Source organism: Coregonus clupeaformis, unplaced genomic scaffold (assembly GCF_020615455.1).
Source record: "Coregonus clupeaformis isolate EN_2021a unplaced genomic scaffold, ASM2061545v1 scaf1221, whole genome shotgun sequence".
Classification (NCBI taxonomy): Eukaryota; Metazoa; Chordata; class Actinopteri; order Salmoniformes; family Salmonidae; genus Coregonus; species Coregonus clupeaformis.
In genome coordinates this window covers 122,634-145,473 of record NW_025534675.1, presented here as the reverse complement: position 1 = coordinate 145,473, position 22,840 = coordinate 122,634, and the positions used below count along the sequence as shown (strand labels likewise).

At 41.6% G+C, this 22,840-nt stretch overlaps 1 protein-coding gene across 1 annotated transcript; it reads right to left on the bottom strand.

Moving 5' to 3' along the window:
• Positions 1 to 19,026: 19,026 nt before the first annotated feature.
• LOC123486455 (gastrula zinc finger protein XlCGF7.1-like) lies at positions 19,027 to 19,972 on the bottom strand. The gene has a single exon (XM_045217775.1). It carries the CDS (start codon positions 19,936 to 19,938, stop codon positions 19,156 to 19,158), a length of 783 nt encoding a protein of 260 aa, XP_045073710.1. The 5' UTR covers positions 19,939 to 19,972; the 3' UTR covers positions 19,027 to 19,155.
• Between the last annotated feature and the right edge of the window lie 2,868 nt (positions 19,973 to 22,840).

Sequence of the window (22,840 nt, the reverse complement as noted above, 5' to 3'; positions counted from 1 at the left end):
AATTTTTTAATATCAAAATCATATAATGACCATCTGACGGTTCATACAGTACTTGTATTCTATCAATCCAAATTATTAATAAAAATAGTAAATTGATTTTAGACATTCTTGAGAGGAAACTAAAACAAAAGTAAAAGCCTATTTTTCATATAAACATGATTTCATTACTAAAATAAACATAAAAACATAAGTCAGAACACAGTAGTTTCCATCCATCTTTAGCTTGAAAACTAGAACACACAATAACTAACTTAAAGAGGTTTCAAGGTTAAAATCAAGAAATACACATTGGATTCATCAATTTAATCATTTACATGTTTTAAATATCCAAATCATATAATGAACATCTGAGGGTTCATTCAGTACTTGCATTCCATCAATCCAAATTAAACTTTTTCAAATTGTCATTTGATTTTAGACGTGATCATGTCTCGAGAGGAAAAAATCCAAACAAAAGTAAGCCTATTTCTGAGTAAGATTTCAAATTTTTTACATTTTAGTCATTTTAGCAGATGCTCTTATCCAGAGCCTTACAGTTAGTGAGTCAATACATTTTCATACTGGCCCCCCGTGGGAAAGGAACCCACAACCCTGGCGTTGCAAGCGCCATAATCTACCAACTGAGCTACAGGGGACAATATCATAAACAATGTGATTTCATTAAAAAAAAAAAAAAATAAGTCAGAACACAGCCTCTCTATTCTGTCATGTGATTTAAGGTCCTCTGTCCAGGAAAGTATGTTAAGATTTCTCTCCAGAGTGTATTCTCTTCTTATGGTTGTTCAGGCTCCCTAACTGGGTAAAACTCTTTTCACACTGGGAGCAGTGGTGCGGTTTCTCCCCCCAGTGATTTTAGTGCTGTACTTTTTTTCTTGAGGCTTTTCTCCTGTGTGTTTCTCTCATGCTTTTTCAGGTTCCCTAACTGGGTAAAACCCTTTCCACAATGGGAGCAATGGTGTGGTTTATCCCCCGTGTGTGTCCTCTCATGTGATTTTAGTTCCTGTGATCGTGAAAATCTTTTTCCACACTGGGAACATTGGAAAGGCTTTTCTCCTGTGTGTATTCCTTTATGCTTTTTCAGGCTCCCTAACTGGGTAAATCTCTTTCCACACTGGGAGCAGTGCTCCAGTGTATTCCACACTGACATTGGAAAGGCTTTTCTCCTGTGTGTATTATTTTATGGTTGTTCAGGTTCCCTAACTGGGTAAAACGCTTTCCACACTGGGCGCAGTGGTAAGGCTTTTCTCCAGAGTGTATTCTCTTATGTTTGTTCAGGTTCCCTAATTGGGTAAAACCCTTTCCACAATGGGAGCAGTGGTGTGGTTTATCCCCCGTGTGTGTCCTCTCATGTGATTTTAGTTCCTGTGATCGTGAAAATCTTTTTCCACACTGGGAACATTGGAAAGGCTTTTCGCCTGTGTGTTTCATCTCATGCGTTTTTAGGTTCCCTAACTGGGTAAAATCCATTCCACACAGGGAACATTGGAAAGGCTTTTCTCCTGTGTGTATTCCTTTATGCTTTTTCAGGTCCCACTGGTAAACTTTCCTGCGTTGTGCTTTTTCACACTAACATTGGCTTTTCTCCTGTGTGTATTCCTTTATGCTTTTTCAGGTTCCCTAACAGGGTAAATCTCTTTCCACACTGGGAGCAGGGGTGTGGTTTCTCCCATGTGTGTGTCCCCTCATGCTGTATAAGCTTCCATAACCACTTAAAACTCAAACTACACTGGGAGCAGTGGTGTCGTCTCACTGGTTTGGCCGTCTCTGGGTCTGGTTCCCCCGAAGAACTCTTCTTGCGTCTGTCAGAATGAGAGTCTGGTCTCTCTCCTGCCAAAGACAGATTATTTAGTTAAACAGAGAGATATCTAAATGAAATCTCCTGCTCTTCTTCCTATGAAGTTTAATCCAGACTAGATCCCTCATTATAAAACCGTAAATGTGGATCCTGGATGCTGATTTGTTGATAGTCATGATTCATGGGTAATCCCTGTAAAATGGGTCTAGAATGGTACATAAGGGGTTAAGTTAAGATGGAGCTAGAATGGTACATAAGGGGTTAAGTTAAGATGGGTCTAGAATGGTACATAAGGGGGTTAGTATAAGATGGGTCTAGAATGGTACATAAGGGGGTTAATTTAAGATGGGTCTAGAATGGTACATAAGGGGTTAAGTTAAGATGGGGCTAGAATGGTACATAAGGGGTTAAGTTAAGATGGGTCTAGAATGGTACATAAGGGGTTAAGTTAAGATGGGGCTAGAATGGTACATAAGGAGTTAAGTTAAGGTGGGGCTAGAATGGTACATAAGGGGGTTAATTTAAGATGGGTCTAGAATGGTACATAAGGGGTTAAGTTAAGATGGGGCTAGAATGGTACATAAGGGGGTTAATTTAAGATGGGTCTAGAATGGTACATAAGGGGTTAAGTTAAGATGGGGCTAGAATGGTACATAAGGGGTTAAGTTAAGGTGGGGCTAGAATGTACATAGGGATTAGATGGGGCTAGAATGGTACATAAGGGGTTAAGTTAAGATGGGGCTAGAATGGTACATAAAGATGGGGCTAGATGTACATAAGGTTAAGTTAAGATGGGTCTAGAATGGTACATAAGGGGTTAATTTAAGATGGGGCTAGAATGGTACATAAGGGGTTAAGTTAAGATTGGTCTAGAATGGTACATAAGGGGTTAAGTTAAGATGGGGCTAGAATGGTACATAAGGGGTTAAGTTAAGATGGGGCTAGAATGGTACATAAGGGGTTAAGTTAAGATTGGTCTAGAATGGTACATAAGGGGTTAATTTAAGATGGGGCTAGAATGGTACATAAGGGTTAAGTTAAGATGGGTCTAGAATGGTACATAAGGGGTTTAGATGGGGCTAGAATGGTACATAAGGGGTTAAGTTAAGATGGGGCTAGAATGGTACATAAGGGGTTAAGTTAAGATGGGGCTAGAATGGTACATAAGGGGTTAAGTTAAGATGGGTCTAGAATGGTACATAAGGGGTTAAGTTAAGATGGGTCTTCAGTTGAACAGTGATTAGAACAGGTGATAGATCCAGTGATGTATTTGATCATGTGATCCAGCACCAGCCAAGCGAGCCTCCCTGTTTAGCGTGAATGAAGTGAGTTGGGAACAACAATGTAAATTGTCTTAGAAGTCAATTTCACATAAAAACGTTATTTACATTGTAGTCACTGGCCCCCCGTGGGAATCGAACCCACAACCCTGGCGTTGCAAACGCCATGCTCTACCAACTGAGCTATGTCTGAACTCAGAATAAAATATGCTTCACAAAAATAACATGCTCGCTGTGGTAGAGGTTTTATTTTGAAAAGGCAATTTTCTGCATTTATCAGAATCAGCCATCAGTCCGTAAACAGGATTACTAGAAACATTTTATATAAATGCTTATTGTGTATAACGTTGGACGGAAACTGTTTATTTGTATACGGAATGTCCCTTTATTTGTCATGACTGATTTCAAGATTTTTATAATTTTCATAATATTTGTACCTTTATACCATCAATATCAATGGCGGAGACGCATAGAGATGGCAGCCCTCTGCACTTACCACTAATTCCTTTTTTTGCTAAGTTGGCCGTATTGTACATTCCTCCACGTTACTCCTTTTTTAGTGTCGTCATTAACTATTTTAGCTTCAAGACGCCCCAAAAATAAAGAAGTAAAAAAAGATTATTGTGCTGATTTATTGGCACATTGAATTGTAGTTTACAAACTCAGTGGAAAAAAACAATGACGTCATATCTGAATTCTGCCATCTTTATGTTTGCCATTGGAATCTGTCAATGCTTACCTGGATACATGCTTGCTTTACCATTAAACAGTTAAGGAACTGTGTGACAAACCCTTGACATTTTTAGTATAATAAATTGAAATGTTTGTTTTTTTGGAGACTTCAGAAATAAGTTGAAACAGTCCACGTGTTGAATTTCATTTGATATAATTCCCCAGAATCTAAATAGTTCCAGAATCTGTATAGTTCCAGAATCTAAATAGTTCCAGAATCTGTATAGTTCCAGAATCTGAATAGTTCCAGAATCTGTATAGGTCCAGAATCTGTATAGTTCCAGAATCTGTATAGTTCCAGAATCTGAATAGTTCCAGAATCTGTATAGTTCCAGAATCTAAATAGTTCCAGAATCTGAATAGTTCCAGAATCTGAATAGTTCCAGAATCTGAATAGTTCCAGAATCTGAATAGTTCCAGAATCTGTATAGTTCCAGAATCTGTATAGTTCCAGAATCTGAATAGTTCCAGAATCTGTATAGATCCAGAATCTGAATAGTTCCAGAATCTGTATAGTTCCAGAATCTAAATAGTTCCAGAATCTGAATAGTTCCAGAATCTGAATAGTTCCAGAATCTGTATAGTTCCAGAATCTGTATAGTTCCAGAATCTGAATAGGTCCAGAATCTGTATAGTTCCAGAATCTGTATAGTTCCAGAATCTGAATAGTTCCAGAATCTGTATAGTTCCAGAATCTAAATAGTTCCAGAATCTGAATAGTTCCAGAATCTGAATAGTTCCAGAATCTGAATAGTTCCAGAATCTGAATAGTTCCAGAATCTGTATAGTTCCAGAATCTGTATAGTTCCAGAATCTGAATAGTTCCAGAATCTGTATAGGTCCAGAATCTGTATAGATCCAGAATCTGAATAGTTCCAGAATCTAAATAGTTCCAGAATCTGTATAGTTCCAGAATCTGAATAGTTCCAGAATCTGAATAGTTCCAGAATCTGAATAGTTCCAGAATCTGTATAGTTCCAGAATCTGTATAGTTCCAGAATCTGAATAGTTCCAGAATCTGTATAGGTCCAGAATCTGAATAGTTCCAGAATCTGTATAGATCCAGAATCTGTATAGTTCCAGAATCTGTATAGTTCCAGAATCTGTATAGATCCAGAATCTGAATAGTTCCAGAATCTGTATAGTTCCAGAATCTAAATAGTTCCATAATCTGAATAGTTCCAGAATCTGAATAGTTCCAGAATCTGAATAGATCCAGAATCTGAATAGTTCCAGAATCTGTATAGTTCCAGAATCTGTATAGTTCCAGAATCTGTATAGTTCCAGAATCTAAATAGTTCCAGAATCTAAATAGTTCCAGAATCTAAATAGTTCCAGAATCTGTATAGTTCCAGAATCTGTATAGTTCCAGAATCTAAATAGTTCCAGAATCTAAATAGTTCCAGAATCTGTATAGTTCCAGAATCTGTATAGTTCCAGAATCTGTATAGTTCCAGAATCTGTATAGTTCCAGAATCTAAATAGTTCCAGAATCTGTATAGTTCCAGAATCTAAATAGTTCCAGAATCTGTATAGTTCCAGAATCTAAATAGTTCCAGAATCTGTATAGTTCCAGAATCTGAATAGTTCCAGAATCTGTAGATTTCCAGAATCTAAATAGTTCCAGAATCTGTATAGTTCCAGAATCTGAATAGTTCCAGAATCTAAATAATTCCAGAATCTAAATAGTTCCAGAATCTGTATAGTTCCAGAATCTAAATAGTTCCAGAATCTAAATAGTTCCAGAATCTGAATAGTTCCATTCCTGATATTACTACCAGTGTTTTATAATGGTTTCCCACCATGATATTGTGATATGTATTCCTGTCAGTCATTAACTTTGTATCTGTTGATTTGTGAATGCTGTACATGCTAGCTAGTGGCTGTACTTTTCTCTGCACACGTCGTCATTGGGCTAGCATGGCTATTCATGTCCCCTTTTATTGTTCATTTGTACTTTACAGAGGAGTTGGTGCTAGAGGTCTGCATAGGTCTAACAGACCCGGAATTCCTAGATCCGACCCCGGATCCAGGTCCTAAATTCTGACTTTTGTCTTGGATCTGATATAATTGCCACGAGTCTGGGGTATGTGCAATTAAAATGTATTTACCGACTGGACCCCTCCTGATGACCGCGTGGAGCTTGTTATCTGTGTCAGACCATTGCAACACCATAAAACGTACAGCTTATGTCCAGCTGAAACTGGTTCCGGCTGCTCACGTCACGTGCGCCTGCTGCTGAGGAGAGAGAGGGAGCGAGTGAACGGAGCCTTGGCCTAGGTTACTGTTCATTGCGAAGATGGAGGCCTTTTTCATTTAACTAAACGACAGTTAGAGGAGGAGTGAAAAGAAATCTACAAGGGGAATGTTTTATTTTTTGTATTATTATTTTTTTAGTCATTTAGTAGACACTCTTATCCAGAGCGACTTACAGGAGCAATTAGGGTTAAGTGCCTTGCTCAAGGGCACATCGACAGATTTTTCAATTCTTAGAAATGTTTTAGCTGATTATAGATGAGAAAACTTTGTTCAACTCGCTATTCAGGTTTGATGCAATTTCTCAAATTCGTATTATTTATTTTCGTATTTATGATTAGTTTTATTGTTATTGTAGGTCTATTTAAGAATCTAAACCAGTTCTTTATGTATGTTTTGTTTCATTTTGTAGAAATTATTTCGTCTTTTGGACCCGTGAATATCTCTCTATTTTTAAAAAATATATACTGTATGTTTTTGAAAGATTGTCTTTTTCTTACTACAACGACATACTTAGAGTGAACGGAGCCTTGGCCTAGGTTACTGTTCACGCTCTTATCCAGAGCGACTTACAGGGGCAATTAGGGTTAAGTGCCTTGCTCAAGGGCACATCGACAGATTTTTCAATTCTTAGAAAACGTCTTAGCTGATTATAGATGAGAAAACTTTGTTCAACTCGCTATTCAGATTTGATGCAATTTCTCAAATTCGTATGATTTATTTTCGTATTTATGATTCGTTTTATTATTATTATTGTTATTGTAGGTCTATTTAAGAATCTAAACCAGTTCTTTATGTATGTTTTGTTTCATTTTGTAGAAATTCTTTCGTTGGCTAAATTAATTTCAAACTGTCTTTTGGACCCGTGAATATCTCTCTATTTTTTAAAAAATATATACTGTTTGTTTTTGAAAGATTGTCTTTTTCTTACTACAACGACATACTTAGACAAAGACAATTGACAACTAAACATTTACTACAAACATTGACATCCCACCTGCTCAGACCCACATGTTCCCACCATATCCACCCATCCTGTTTGTCTCACAATCTGATTTTCTCTCCTTCCTCATCCTTTGAATATCTCCAGTGCTTGTAATATTTTATGCCATATGGCTTCAAATTGAACTATTCTTTTTCTCTCTGTAGCCCACATTTTGTTCAATATTTAGATAATAATGCATTTGATTCATCCACTGTCTTAACGATGGAGGGTCATTTGATTCATCCACTGTCTTAACGATGGAGGGTCATTTGATTCATCCACTGTCTTAACGATGGAGGGTCATTTGATTCATCCACTGTCTTAACGATGGAGGGTCATTTGATTCATCCACTATCTTAACGATGGAGGGTCATTTGATTCATCTACTGTCTTAACGATGGAGGGTCATTTGATTCATCCACTGTCTTAACGATGGAGGCTCATTTGATTCATCCACTGTCTTAACGATGGAGGGTCATTTGATTCATCCACTGTCTTAACGATGGAGGGTCATTTGATTCATCCACTGTCTTAACGATGGAGGGTCATTTTGATTCATCCACTGTCTTAACGATGGAGGGTCATTTGATTCATCCACTGTCTTAACGATGGAGATATAAGAAAACTCAGGAAATATTTTTGGACATATTTAACCCCTTACTTCCAACATAGGCAGATGTGGTGGATTAAGACTCAGCCCATGCTGCGTCTCAATATCTCTAGCTTCAACTGACGGATTTTGATGGAGTTTATTTTTCATTATGTTACTTAGATTGACGCACGGGTGGGTCAATAAACTCTTAAGGATTTTAAATAACCTGTAGTAATTATTTTTTAAATAAATTTAATCCAGATCAAAATGACCCTTCTTTGTCTTGACACGAGTCACACACAAGTTGTTTTATGCTTTTATGTGATGTCAAGCACAGACACTGAGTAAAGCACTACAGAAAGAGATATTCAGATGTTTACAAAGGTAGTGAAATATATAATGTGAAGCATTTGATCCATTAACGTTTTGTTGGCCGCCCCCCACTCTTTGTAGATTTAACAATTCCTACAGAACAACATATTAAAGTGTAGACCTTCATTAGAATGGCCCTTTAAAACCACACATCGGTTCAACAACTGCAGAGTTTGTGCTCCTGTTTTTAATATATTACTCACTGTTGTTAATCAGATCTCTAGTCTCTTCTTCTTCTTCCAATGTGACAGTAATCTCCCCCTCTTCCTTTATTCCAAAAATGTCTTCCTCTTCTTTCACTGCGACAGTCATCTCCTCCTCCTCCTCCTCCTCTTTCACTCTGAACGCGTCTTCCTCTTCTTTCACTGTAACATCCTCCTCCTCTTTCCCTAAAAGCTTCTACGTCTTTCTCTTCTTCTTTCACGGTAACAGCCTCAACCTCTACTTCTTTCTTTACTGTGACATCCTCCTCTTCCTCCTCCTCTTTCACGACAACTTCAGCCACAGACCCTCTTTCTCCGTCCAGCAGACCTCCTCTTCTTTAGCAGGAGGAGAGTAGCTTAGTGAGCTCATGGTCGGGGATGTTAGCTAGATAGCCAGTTAGCATTAGTGACTAGGCTGGTGCTAATTTACCCAGCCAGCTAGCTGACTAACAACAACGTAAATATTAAATAGGGTAACTAGCAAGTAGATACGACAAGTGTGTTTAAAACACAGTGGCTAATATACACCGAAAGAGTTTAAAGAGCTTCAATGTTTTTTTGCCTTTGAAGCTACGGAGGTGGTTGACGAGCTGTTGTTGTTGAAGAAGCGTCCCGTCCACTAGATTATACGTCACACTGGCAGCATCGCCTGGCACACTGCCATCTGCTGGGTGGGAAGGGTAACACAGTCAAGGGAAATGTTCATTTTATTTTGAGACAAAAAAGTTGATTTTTCATTTATTTCATTAAATAATATTATATTGAGACGTACAAAGAGAAGCATGTGTTGATTAGTGAATATCTTTAATGAGTGAGAATTTAAAACAACCTACCATACTACTGCACATCAGCATTTAGGAAATCAGTCAAACGAACAGATAATATCCCAATAAGGCAACTAGGTCCAAACTGCTCCTACATGGTGTAACAATACTGTGTAGGTCCAAACTGTTTAGGACAAGTCTCTGAATGTCTTTGAATGGCCCAGCCAGAGCCCAGAAATTAACCCGATCGAACATCTCTGGAGAGACCTGAAAATTGCTGTGCAGCGACGCTCCCCATCCAACCTGACAGAGCTTGAGAGGATTTGCAGAGAAGAATGTGAGAAACTCCCCAAATACAGGTGTGCCAAGCATGTAGCGTCATACCCAAGAAGACTTGAGGCTGTAATCGGTGCTTCAACAACCAAAGGTGCTTCAACAAAGATCTCTCCAGAGATGTTCGATCAGGTTCAAGTCCGGGCTCTGGCTGGGCCACTCAAGGACATTCTGCCAAGGACAGCTGCCAAGCTCAACACTGACCCAGACACTAACTAATTTGCATGAGTATCAATGAGAGTGATCCCGGACGAGCCCCCCACTTTATGTTACGAACCCCGTGGCTTTAAACGTCTAGGGTGGATGGACATGAGACCCGTAACATAATTCATGCAAATTATAAGTGTGACATGGAACAGTGAGAAATAAAACTACACGACAACCATAAACTACCGTCAAACATAAAAGGTTTATTGTTGAACACACGGTAAAGGTTTGGGAAAAAGGGCTGAGCAGGACCCAAGAAATGAAACAATAGTGTAAAACACCCTAAACTGATCTTGCCTGCCTCAAGAACTGCTAAGCTACTGCTAATCATACAAAAATACAGTGGGTGGTCCGCTCAGGTCTAACTAGTGTTTTTAGACAGTTTTCTTCCTACGGGTAATGTACGCCCAAGGGCAACTTGCCTAAATTCCCCTTTTTCCCAGAAACACACAAAGTTACCAAACAGAGTAACCAGCAAATGAGTGAGTAAACAAAACACAGGACACCACAGTATCCATACTCACATACGGAAATAGTCTCTAACAAAAAAACAACTGACCGGCTTTTAAACAATGGGATGTGTGATGGAAAAACCAGCTACAGGTGGGGCAATGCAGAGGAATGTTCACTGATTGGTCCACCTTAGCAATCAGCAAACACCTCAACGACCACCAATCAGGAACATACAGGACACCTGTGATTAGGGCAGAAGGAGAGGAAAAACACAAAAAGACACAGGATACCTGTATCCGTAACAACTAACAAGGGAAAACACATGAACTAATAGTACAGGTAGATAGCAATAAAACACGATGCTACAGAGACACAGAATAGGTTAGAGGAAAAACCAAAAGAACTGGAGGAACTTATTCCGGAACTATCTGATGTTATCTATTAGACAGAGATAAAGCAAACTGGACGGAATATGGAGGAAAATGCACCAAACTCTTCCTGAATCTCCAACACAGAAAAAAACGCTACCAAAAAGAATGAGCAGAAACTCGTTACTAAAGAATCTACGATTCTCCAAATGATATTTTAAGAGGAAACTAAATATTTTTCAGCAGATGTTTTTATTTTCCGTCTCGTCCTCTGAACGACGATTACGGTAAAGGGCTAGATGGCACCAGGGCTTGATGGCACCAGGGCTAGATGGCACCAGGGCTAGATGGCCCCAGGGCTAGATGGCACCAGGGCTAGATGGCACCAGGGCTAGATGGCACCAGGGCTAGATGGCACCAGGGCTAGATGGCACCAGGGCTAGATGGCCCCAGGGCTAGATGGCACCAGGGCTAGATGGCACCAGGGCTAGATGGCACCAGGGCTAGATGGCACCAGGGCTAGATGCTATGGCCCCAGGGCTAGATCAGGGCTAGATCAGGCTAGATGGCCCCAGGGCTAGTGGCCCCAGGGCTGAGGCCCCAGGGCTTGATAAATAAAAATAAAAATGATAAAATCATAAAATGATCAGTGCGAAAGCAAAATGATAGAGGAATAACGTTTAGAGGCTATTAAATCCTATCAGTCTGGGAAAACCCCAGGGCTTGATGGCACCAGGGCTAGATGGCCCCAGGGCTTGATGGCACCAGGGCTAGATGGCCCCAGGGCTTGATGGCACCAGGGCTTGAGGGCTAGATGGCACCAGGGCTAGATGGCACCAGGGCCAGATGGCCCCAGGGCTAGATGGCACCAGGGCTAGATGGCACCAGGGCTTGATGGCACCAGGGCTAGATGGCACCAGGGCTTGATGGCACCAGGGCTAGATGGCCCCAGGGCTAGATGGCACCAGGGCCAGATGGCCCCAGGGCTAGATGGCCCCAGGTCTAGATGGCACCAGGGCTAGATGGCACCAGGGCTAGATGGCACCAGGGCTAGATGGCACCAGGGCTAGATGGCACCAGGGCTTGATGGCACCAGGGCTTGATGGCACCAGGGCTAGATGGCACCAGGGCTAGATGGCACCAGGGCTAGATGGCACCAGGGCTAGATGGCACCAGGGCTTGATGGCACCAGGGCTAGATGGCACCAGGGCTAGATGGCACCAGGGCTAGATGGCACCAGGGCTTGATGGCACCAGGCTAGATGGCACCAGGGCTAGATGGCACCAGGGCTAGATGGCACCAGGGCTAGATGGCACCAGGGCTTGATGGCACCAGGGCTAGATGGCACCAGGGCTAGATGGCACCAGGGCTAGATGGCACCAGGGCTTGATGGCACCAGGGCTAGATGGCACCAGGGCTAGATGGCACCAGGGCTAGATGGCACCAGGGCTTGATGGCACCAGGGCTTGATGGCACCAGGGCTAGATGGCACCAGGGCTAGATGGCACCAGGGCTTGATGGCACCAGGGCTTGATGGCACCAGGGCTAGATGGCACCAGGGCTAGATGGCACCAGGGCTAGATGGCACCAGGGCTAGATGGCACCAGGGCTAGATGGCACCAGGGCTTGATGGCACCAGGGCTAGATGGCACCAGGGCTAGATGGCACCAGGGCTAGATGGCACCAGGGCTAGATGGCACCAGGGCTTGATGGCACCAGGGCTTGATGGCACCAGGGCTTGATGGCACCAGGGCTAGATGGCACCAGGGCTAGATGGCACCAGGGCTTGATGGCACCAGGGCTAGATGGCATACCGGTAGAGGTATATCAAGCCTTTTTATATACTCAAAGCTCCTTTATTAGCTTGTTTTAACTCCTATAGAAATGGTAGTCTGACAGGTACTCAGCAGGAAGGTCTGATTTCACTATTAATAAAACAAGATCCAGATGGCAAAAATAAAGATCCAGTCCACCAAAAAAAAACTGGAGGCCAAAAATATTAGCGAAATGCACATAGCACTCAGAATTAAAAAGGTTTTTACCCAGGTATTGTTCATCCCGATCAGACAGGTTTTTTACATGGACGATACATTGGAGATAATATACGACAACTACTAGAAATAATAGAACATCATGAAACATCTAAGAAGCCCGGCCTGGTATTCATAGCGGATTCTGAAAAGGCCTTTGATAAAGTAAAAACTGGATTTTATATATAAATGCCTGGATTTTTTTTTTCAATTTCAGTGAGCATCTTTTAAAATGGGTAAAAGTAATGTATAGGAACCCCAGGTGTAAAATAGTAAATAGTGGCTACTTCGTTTTGTACTGTCAAGAGGAGTTAAACAAGGGTGTCCGCTGTCACCATATCTTAAAGCGTACCTATTTATATAATGAAAAAAAAAAAAATTAAAATAGTGTATGCACTCACTAACTGTAAGTCACTCTGGATAAGAGCGTCTGCTAAATGACTAAAATGTCAAATGTAAAATCTATTCATCGAAATGCTAGCTATTAAAATCGTTCCACAAGGTTCGATTTTGGGTCCGGTACTGTTCAGTTTATATATGTTACCCCTTGGCAGCATTATCAGAAAGCACAGCATTGGTTTTCACTGCTACTCAGACGATACACAACTTTACATTTCTGTGTCTCCAGAGTATTTTAGCTCCACAGATAAATTATTAGACTGTATGACTGATTTAAATACTTGGATGGTTCACAACTTCCTCCAGCTAAATCAAGACAAGACTGAGGTAATTATTGTTGGAGCCAAAGCACAGAGAATCTAACCACATGTTAATTCACAGGCATAAAAACACCAGGTTATTTTAGTTTCTGAACTCAATTTTGAATCACACATTAGGAATGTGACCAAAATAGATTTTTACCACCTGAGGAACATTGCCAAGGTGCGGCCGTTTCTCTCTCAGGCTGATACAGAGAGACTCATCCATGCTTTTATTACAAGCAGGCTTGACTACTGTAATGCTCTCCTGTCTGGTCTACCCAAGAAAGACATTGGTCAACTGCAAAACATACAGAATGCTGCAGGATGGGTACTGACCAAGACCAGACGGAGAGCACACATTACACCGGTTTTAAGGTCTCACTGGCTGCCTGTGAGTTTTAGAATTAATTTAAAGATGATTCTATTGGTTTTTAAATCAATCCACGATTGTGCACCCCAATACACGTCAGAAATGCTTTTGAGTTATGTACCCAGTAGGTCCCACAGGTCCTCTGGCACTGGCCTTTTTAACTATCCCAAAGCCCAGGACCAAGAGGCATGGAGAGGCAGCCTTTAGTTACTATGCCTCCCAGCCTCTGGAATAGCCAGAGAACCTGAGGGGGAACGAAACTGTGGACATATTTAAAAGAGATTTTAAGACACACCATTTTAGCTTTGCTTTTCCTCAGGGAGCTTTTTAGTCCTTCATTTTCTTTAGTTATTCTTTAGTTTTTTATCTTATGTTTGTGTAGTAAATATTTAATTTTAAAAAAAATTGTTCATTTTTTTTCTTCTGTAAAGCACATTGATTGAAATGTGCTGTATAAATACATATTGATTTGATGTGAATTTAGGTAATGTGATCCTGAAAATTTATTTCCACAATGGCAACAGGTTCTCTAACTGGGTAAAATTATTTCCACACTGGGAGCAATTGTGTGGTTTTTCCCCTGTGTGTGTAATTGTGTGGTTTTTTCCCCCTGTGTGGGTCCTTTTATGTGATTTTAGGTCATATGATCGTGCATATCTCTTTCCACACAGGGTGCAATGGTAACGTTTCTCCCCTGTGTGCGTCCTCTCATGCGCCTTCATGTTATCTAACAACCTAAAGAATTTTCCACAATGGGAACAGGGGTAAGGCTTCTCTCCAGAGTGTATTTTCTTATGTTTGTTCAGGTTCCCTAAATGCAAAAACACTTTCCACACTGGGAGCAACTGTGTGGTTTTTCCCCCTGTGTGCGTCCTCTCATGTGATTTTTAGGTCATGTGATCGTAAAAAACTAATTCCACACTGTGAGCAATGGTAAGATTTCTCCCCTGTATGTGTCTGCTCATGCTTTATTAGGTCCGATGATGTTGAAAATCTCTTTCCACACTTGGAGCAGTGGTAAGGCTTTTCTCCTGTGTGTTTCTTCTCATGATCTTTCAGGTTCCCTAACTTGGTAAAATCCTTTCCACACAGGGAGCAATGGTAAGGTTTCTCCCATGTGTGTCCTCTCATGCGACTTCAGGTTATCTGACAACCTAAAATTCTTTCCACAATGGGAACAGGAGTAAGGCTTCTCTCCAGAGTGTATTCTCTTATGTTTGTTCAGGTTCCCTAAATGGGAAAAAAGCTTTCCACACTGGGAGCAATTGTGTGGTTTTTCCCCTGTGTGTGTCCTCTCATGTGATTTTAGGTCATGTGATCGTGAGAATCTCTTTCCACACTGGGAGCATTGGAAGGGCTTTTCTCCTGTGTGTTTCCTTTCATGCTCTTTTAGCTTCCATAACCACTTAAAACCCATATTACACTGGGAGCAGTGGTGTGGCATCGCTGGTTTGGACGTCTCTGGGTCTGGTTCCCCTGAAGGACTCTTTCTGCTGTCAGAGGGAGAGTCTGGTCTCTCTCCTGCCAAAGACAAAACAGAGTATTTAGTTAAACAGAGAGACCTGAATGAAACCTCCATGATAAAACTGTTTTCCTATGAGGTTGAATCCAGACTAGATCCCTCATTATTTAACAAAATGTGGATCCTGGATGCTGATTGGTTGATAGCTGTTAGTTATTCACCTTAATCCCGGGTAATGCCTGTTAACAGTTCCATTTGAATTATTCCTACACATCCACTGTCCCACAGCCCTGCCAGGCAATTCATAAACTAATCTCCACTAGAAAGAATCATCAAGACATTATCACCCCATGCTTCCAGCCTAGCATTTGGTTTGTATGTAAAATAAAACATGTATAGAACTTATTTTGGTGATTTACTACTGAATATAAATATATGGAACATGTTTATTTATATGGAATCGCTTTAATTACTATAATGACACCTAGTGGCCAATTGTTGGTTTGCTACTAGAATGGTACATAAGGGGTTAAGTTAAGATGGGTCTAGAATGGTACATAAGGGGTTAATTTAAGATGGTGCTAGAATGGTACATAAGGGGTTAAGTTAAGATGGGGCTAGAATGGTACATAAGGGGTTAAGTTAAAATGGGGCTAGAATGGTACATAAGGGGTTAAGTTAAGATGGTGCTAGAATGGTACATAAGGGGTTAAGTTAAGATGGGTCTAGAATGGTACATAAGGGGTTAAGTTAAGATGGGTCTAGAATGGTACATAAGGGGTTAAGTTAAGATGGGGCTAGAATGGTACATAAGGGGTTAAGTTAAGATGGGGCTAGAATGGTACATAAGGGGTTAAGTGAAGATGGGGCTAGAATGGTACATAAGGGGTTAAGTTAAGATGGGTCTAGAATGGTACATAAGGGGTTAAGTTAAGATGGGTCTAGAATGGTACATAAGGGGTTAAGTTAAGATGGGTCTAGAATGATTTATACCTTTTCACTTCATGATTTATACCTTTGGATTTACCGTTTATTTCACCCTGATCATTTTAGTGCCCTTTTTGAGTTAGTTTTACCATCAATATCAACTGGGACCTGTTTTACCATCATTATCAATTGATCAACCAGTGTGTTTGGCTAGAAACTATGCCAACAGAATGAACAACCAGTGTGCTTGGTTAGAAACTAAACCAATAGCGACTTACAGGAGCAATTAGGGTTAAGTGCCTTGCTCAAGGGGCACGTCGGGCAGATTTTTCTACCGCCTCGGCTCGGGGATTAGAACCAGCGACTACAATGTGCGAACCCCCCGCCCAATCACCCATCATGTTTTTTGTTTGTTTATTGTGCATGAAGAAATATGGAAAGTAAATCGTTCACCAAGAAACAAGCGTTAGGACGAGACTTTGGGGCGGCAGGTAGCTTAGTGGTTAAGAGCGTTGTGCCAGTAACCGAAAGGTTAGAAGGTTATGACACATAATCACTCATATACTGTAAATGTCTCCAAAGTGTTGTGATGTCACGAGAGGCTGTGTCCTGGAGGGACGGTACATCCCCCGAGGTGGCTGCAAACCCAGACAGCTATGGCTCCATCTGCTGGTATGGTCGGGGAACTCCAACCCTCTGTGGCCAATCTTCCCACGCAGCTGAAACCAATCAGGGGCTGATAGGCTGGGGTTGTTTTGGAAGGGAAGAGACACGGTCTGGAGAGTGGGTTTGGAAGAGAAGAGAATTGTGTTACAATTTCGTTAGTTGCCGAAGACCTTGAATAAAAATCCTTGTTTGGTTGAACCTGGACTCCTTGCACTACTTGGGCAACCCCGCTGGAAGCGGTAGCCTCTCGTGGCATCACAGTGTGTAGTGACATTCTACTGCTTTTAGCTGAGTGTCCTGAACCCATAAAGCACTGGATTATCCTATACAGCTGAACCCATAACCATAAAGCACTGGATTATCCTATACAGCTGAACCCATAAAGCACTGGATTATCCTATACAGCTGAACCCATAACCATAAAGCACTGGATTATCCTATACAGCTGATCCCATAACCATAAAGCACTGGATTATCCTATACAGCTGAACCCATAACCATAAAGCACTGGATTATCCTATACAGCTGATCCCATAACCATAAAGCACTGGATTATCCTATACAGCTGAACCCATAACCATAAAGCACTGGATTATCCTATACAGCTGAACCCATAACCATAAAGCACTGGATTATCCTATACAGCTGAACCCATAACCATAAAGCACTGGATTATCCTATACAGCTGAACCCATAACCATAAAGCACTGGATTATCCTATACAGCTGAACCCATAACCATAAAGCACTGGATTATCCTATACAGCTGAACCCATAACCATAAAGCACTGGATTATCCTATACAGCTGAACCCATAACCATAATGGATTATCCTATACAGCTGAACCCATAACCATAAAGGAGGACCGCTGTAGAAGACAAAAATGTCAAGGTAGTGAAAAAACGGCCCAGAATGCCTTAGCCTCTAGCCACACCCACCAACTGGAGCAAACCAAAACGTACCTCATAGTCTGTTCAAGAACCTACAGTCATTTTTGGGGGGATAATAGTGTAGTTCTATTAGCTATGTTGACTATAACATTACTTTAGCTAATATGGTGACAACAATGTAGGCTGTGTGTAGCGGTTAGCGGTTATGATATGGTTTGGCTTGGAAAGGTTTTTCCGCCTGGTCATATACAGCTGATGTGTTGTGCATTGAAGTCCACAAGGTAAGGGAAGAGGTGAGAGGAGGAGAACGCGTAGATGTGAGAAGGACCTATACCATGAGCAAAGTGATCATGCTGTTTGTATGCGGCTGCTATGAAAGGGAACTGGTGATCATGCTGTTTGTATGTGGCTGCTATGAAAGGGATCATGCTGTTTGTATGTGGCTGCTATGAAAGGGATCATGCTGTTTGTATGTGGCTGCTATGAAAGGGATCATGCTGTTTGTATGTGGCTGCTATGAAAGGGATCATGCTGTTTGTATGCGGCTGCTATGAAAGTGAACTGTGTGTGCGGGTGATCAGGGGTGTGTTCATTCCGATGAGTCTGTTGAAAGATTCTCGTCTGCAACTGATGGACTAATGATTACACCCTGGATCAGCTAGATATAGACAAGTGTGTGCAAGGCGGTATGGAATGGTGTCACTGTCACCTTAAATTAAAAATTAGCAAAACTTCTAAAAACCATGTACAAATAATTTAATTTATTTTGAATACAGGTTGTAACAACCAAATTGTGGAATAAGTCAAGGGGTATGAATACCATCTGAAGGCACTAGAAAATGGACTAAAGAAGCAAACTGATTTAAATATAAAAGGTCAAAGGCTCTCAAAACCCTCTCCTTGTGTTCTGACTGACACTTTGTGTCATCTACCTTCCAGCCATCCATTCACCCAATCAGAAGAGCTCTCCTGATGTTCTGACTGACACGTTGTGTTATCAACCTTCCAGCCATCCACTCACCCAATCAGAAGAGCTCATTTCTGTAAGTACATAGATGTATATAATGAATGTCCACTAGTGGCTGACACGGTTTAAAAAATACTCATTTTATTTTTATTCAGATAAAAATGTTGCATTAAATCAAATGTGTTTTACAAATCAGCACCGGTGTTTTCTCTGATATGGTGGAATAATACTGATGGGAACATTCATGAGGTAGTGAATGTTTTTCATGTTAACAACTTATCAGATCATCATCACATGTGCATACAGCTTTAGCTTGGAGACTAGTACACAAATTAACTCAATGAAACCAAACAAACTACATTTCATGAGGTTTCAAGGTTAGAATCAAGAAATACACACAATATTCATCCAATTAACAATTTACATTTTAAAATATCCAAATCATATAATAAACATTTAAAAGGTTCATACTTGTATCCAATATATCAAAATGTAGAATCAAAACAAAATACATATTTTAAAATTGTAATCTGATTTTAGACATCATGTCTCCAGAGGAAATAACTAAAATAGCCTATTCTTGAGTAAGATTTCATCTAAACAATATGATTTAATGTGGCATAAAAAACAATAGTCAAACACAGCCTCTCTATTCTGTCATGTGACTTCAAGTCTTCTGTCCGGGAAAATGTCTTTCCACAATTAGGTTCCCTGACTAAAACTCTTTCCAAACTGTGAGCTTTATCCTCCCCTGTGTGTGTGTGTGTATGTCCACGTGCCTTTTCAGGTTTCCTAACTGGGTTTAAACTCTTTCCACACTGGGAGCGATTGCATGATTTGGCCCCTGTGTGTCCTCGCATGATCTTATAGGTTCCCTAAATTGGTCAACTCCTTTACCACGGGGACCGTGGTAAGATGTGTGTGTCCTCTCATGCTCCTTAAGGTTATTTAACAACCTGAAATTCATTAGGCAATGGGAACATGGGTAAGGCTTCACTCCAGAGTGTATTCTATTCTTATGTTTGTTCAGGCTCCCTAAATGGGTAAAATCCTTTCCACACAGGGAGCAGTGGAAAGGTTTCTCCCCCGTGTGTGTCCTCTCATGTGATTTTTGGTCCTGTGAGCGTGAAAATCTCTTTCCACAATGTGCACAGGGGTAAGGCTTTTCTCCTGAGTGTATTCTATTATGTTTGTTCAGGCTCCCTAAATGGGTAAAACTCTTTCCACACATGGAGCAATGATAAGGTTTCTCCCCTGTGTGTGTCCTCTCGTGTTCCTTCAGCTTATCTAACAACCTAAAATTCTTTCCACAGTGGGAACAGTGGTAAGGCTTTTCTCCTGTGTGTATTCTATTATGTTTGTTCAGGCTCCATAACTGGGTAAAACACTTTCCACACTGGGAGCAGAGAAAAGGTTTCTCCCCTGTATGTGTCCTCTGATGTATTTTTAGGTTCTGTGATCTCGAAAATGTCTTTCCACACTGGGAGCAGTGGAAAGGCTTTTCTCCTGTGTGTTTCCTTTCATGCTCTTTTAGCTTCCATAACCACTTAAAACCCATATTACACTGGGAGCAGTGGTGTGGCATCGCTGGTTTGGACGTCTCTGGGTCTGGTTCCCCTGAAGGACTCTTACTGCTGTCAGAGTGAGAGTCTGGTCTCTCTCCTGCCAAAGACAGAGTATTTAGTTAAACAGAGAGACCTGAATGAAACCTCCACATGATACAACTGTCTTCCTATGAGGTTTAATCTAGACTAGATCCCTCATTATAAAACCGTACAGTTGGATCCTGGATGGCGATTGGTTAATAGCTGTTAGTTATTCACAATACTACCTGGGTAATGGCTGTTAACAGTTCCATTTGAATTATCCCACAGCCCTGCCAGGCAAGTCATCAACTAACCTCCACTGGAAAAAAGCATCTCAAAATTATTACCCCACGCTTCTAGTCTAGCATTTGATTTGTATAGAACTTATTCCGGTGATTTATTATTCAATAGAAATGTATAGAAAATGTATTTATTCATTAGTAATCTCCCTTTAAATAGCTATAATGACAGCTAGTGGCCAATTGTTGGTTTGTTACTAGAATGGTACATCAGGGGATAATTATTAGGACATGTAAACACCTTATTCTGCGTTCCAGCTGTGTAATTGAGCTCCCTCTTTAGGGCGAGTGAAGTGAGTTAGGAACAACTAAATGTTTGCGTCTTAAAAGTTGTTTTCACATAACGTTATGTCTGAACTCACAAAAATAACATGGTCGCTGTGGCAGAAGTTTTTATTTTGAAAAGGCGATTTTCTGCATTTATCAGCGCCTTCAGGTAGACTGACTTCTGATGTGAACAGGATTATTAGAGCCATTTAGATATTTTGTCTAGGGATACACATTTCGATAAATTTTGATGCCAACTAACTGACCCTCATTAAGCGGTCAACAAACGGTTAAATTTTTTCCCAAACAGTACAATGCCATGACCAGCAGAAAATACTATCAGAGATCTGTATATTATGACAAGATGCTCAAGTCTCCGCCCTAACAATGGGAGTCGTCCCAATTGCGGGAAGGCAGGCGACAAGCTCAGGTCCAAAACCTCCACAAAACTATTACAGACTACAAAGGGAAGCACAGCCGCGAGCTGCCCAGTGACACAGCCTATCAGACGAGCTAAACCACTTCTATAGCTCGCCGAGGCAAGCAACACTGAAGCATGCATGAGAGCACCAGCTGTTCCGGATGACTATGTGATCACGCTCTCCGTAGCCGATGTGAGTAAGACTTTTAAGCAGGTCAACATTCACAAGGCCGCAGGGCCAGACGGATTACCAGGACGTGTACTCCGAGCATGTGCTGACCAACTGGCAAGTGTCTTCACTGACATTTTCAACATGTCCCTGACTGAGTCTGTAATACCAACATGTTTCAAGTAGACCACCATAGTCCCCCGTGCCCAAGGACTCTAAGATAACCTGCCTAAATGACTACCGACCCGTAGCACTGACGTCTGTAGCCATGAAGTGCTTGAAAGGCTGGTATGGCTCACATCAACAGCATTATCCCAGAAACCCTAGACCCACTCCAATTTGCATACCGCCCTAACAGATCCACAGATGATGAAATCTCTATTGCACTCCACACTGCCCTTCCCACCTGGACAAGAGGAACACCTACGTGAGAATGCTATTCATTGACTACAGCTCAGCATTCAACACCATAGTGCCCTCTAGCTCATCACTAAGCTAAGGATCCTGGGACTAAACACCTCCCTCTGCAACTGGATCCTGGACTTTGACGGCGCCCAGGTGGTAAGGGTAGGTAACAACACATCTGCCACACTGATCTCAACACGGGGGCCCCTCAGGGGTGCGTACTCAGTCCCCTCCTGTACTCTCTGTTCACCCATGACTGCATGGCCAGGCACGACTCCAACACCATCATTAAGTTTGCCGACGACACAACAGTGGTAGGCCTGATCACCACAACGATGAGACAGCCTATAGGGAGGAGGTCAGAGACCTGGCCGTGTGGTGCCAGGACAACAACCTCTCCTCAACGTGACCAAGACAAAGGAGATGATTGTGGACTACAGGAAAAAAAAGAGGACTGAGCACGCCCATTCTCATCGACGGGGCTGTAGTGGAACAGGTTGAGAGCTTCAAGTTCCTTGGTGTCCACATCACCAACGAACTATCATGGTCCAAACACACCAAGACAGTCGTGAAGAGGGCACGACAAAGCCTATTCCCCCTCAGGAGACTGAAAAGATTTGGCATGGGTCCTCAGATCCTCAAAAAATTCTACAGCTGCACCATCGAGCATCCTGACTGGTTGCATCACCGCCTGGTATGGCAACTGCTTGGCCTCTGACCGCAAGGCACTACAGAGGGTAGTGCATACGGCCCAGTACATCACTGGGGCCAAGCTTCCTGCCATCCAGGACCTCTATACCAGGCGGTGTCAGAGGAAGGCCCTCAAAATTGTCAAAGACTCCAGCCACCCTAGTCATAGACTGTTCTCTCTGCTACCGTACGGTAAGCGTACCGGAGTGCCAAGTCTAGGTCCAAAAGACTTCTCAACAGCTTCTACCCCCCAAGCCATAAGACTCTGAACAGCTAATCATGGCTACCCGGACTATTTGCACTGCCCCCCACCCCATCACTTTTTACGCTGCTGCTACTCTGTTAATTATTTATGCATAGTCACTTTAACTCTACCCACATGTACATATTACCTCAACTACCTCAACTAGTCGGTGCCCCCGCACATTGACTCTGTAACGGTACCCCCCTGTATACATAGCCTCCCCTACTGTCACTTTATTTTACTTCTGCTCTTTTTTTTCTCAACACTTTTTTGTCGTTGTTTTATTTTTACTTTTTTGTTAAAAATAAATGCACTGTTGGTTAAGGGCTGTAAGTAAGCATTTCACTGTAATGTCTGCACCTGTTGTATTCGGCGCATGTGACCAATACAATTTGATTTGATTTGA

What these genes read in the sequence shown, in the direction of transcription:
- LOC123486455 (XM_045217775.1), bottom strand. Translation starts at nt 19,938, where the DNA reads ATGCCACACCACTGCTCCCAGTGTAATATGGGTTTTAAGTGGTTATGG.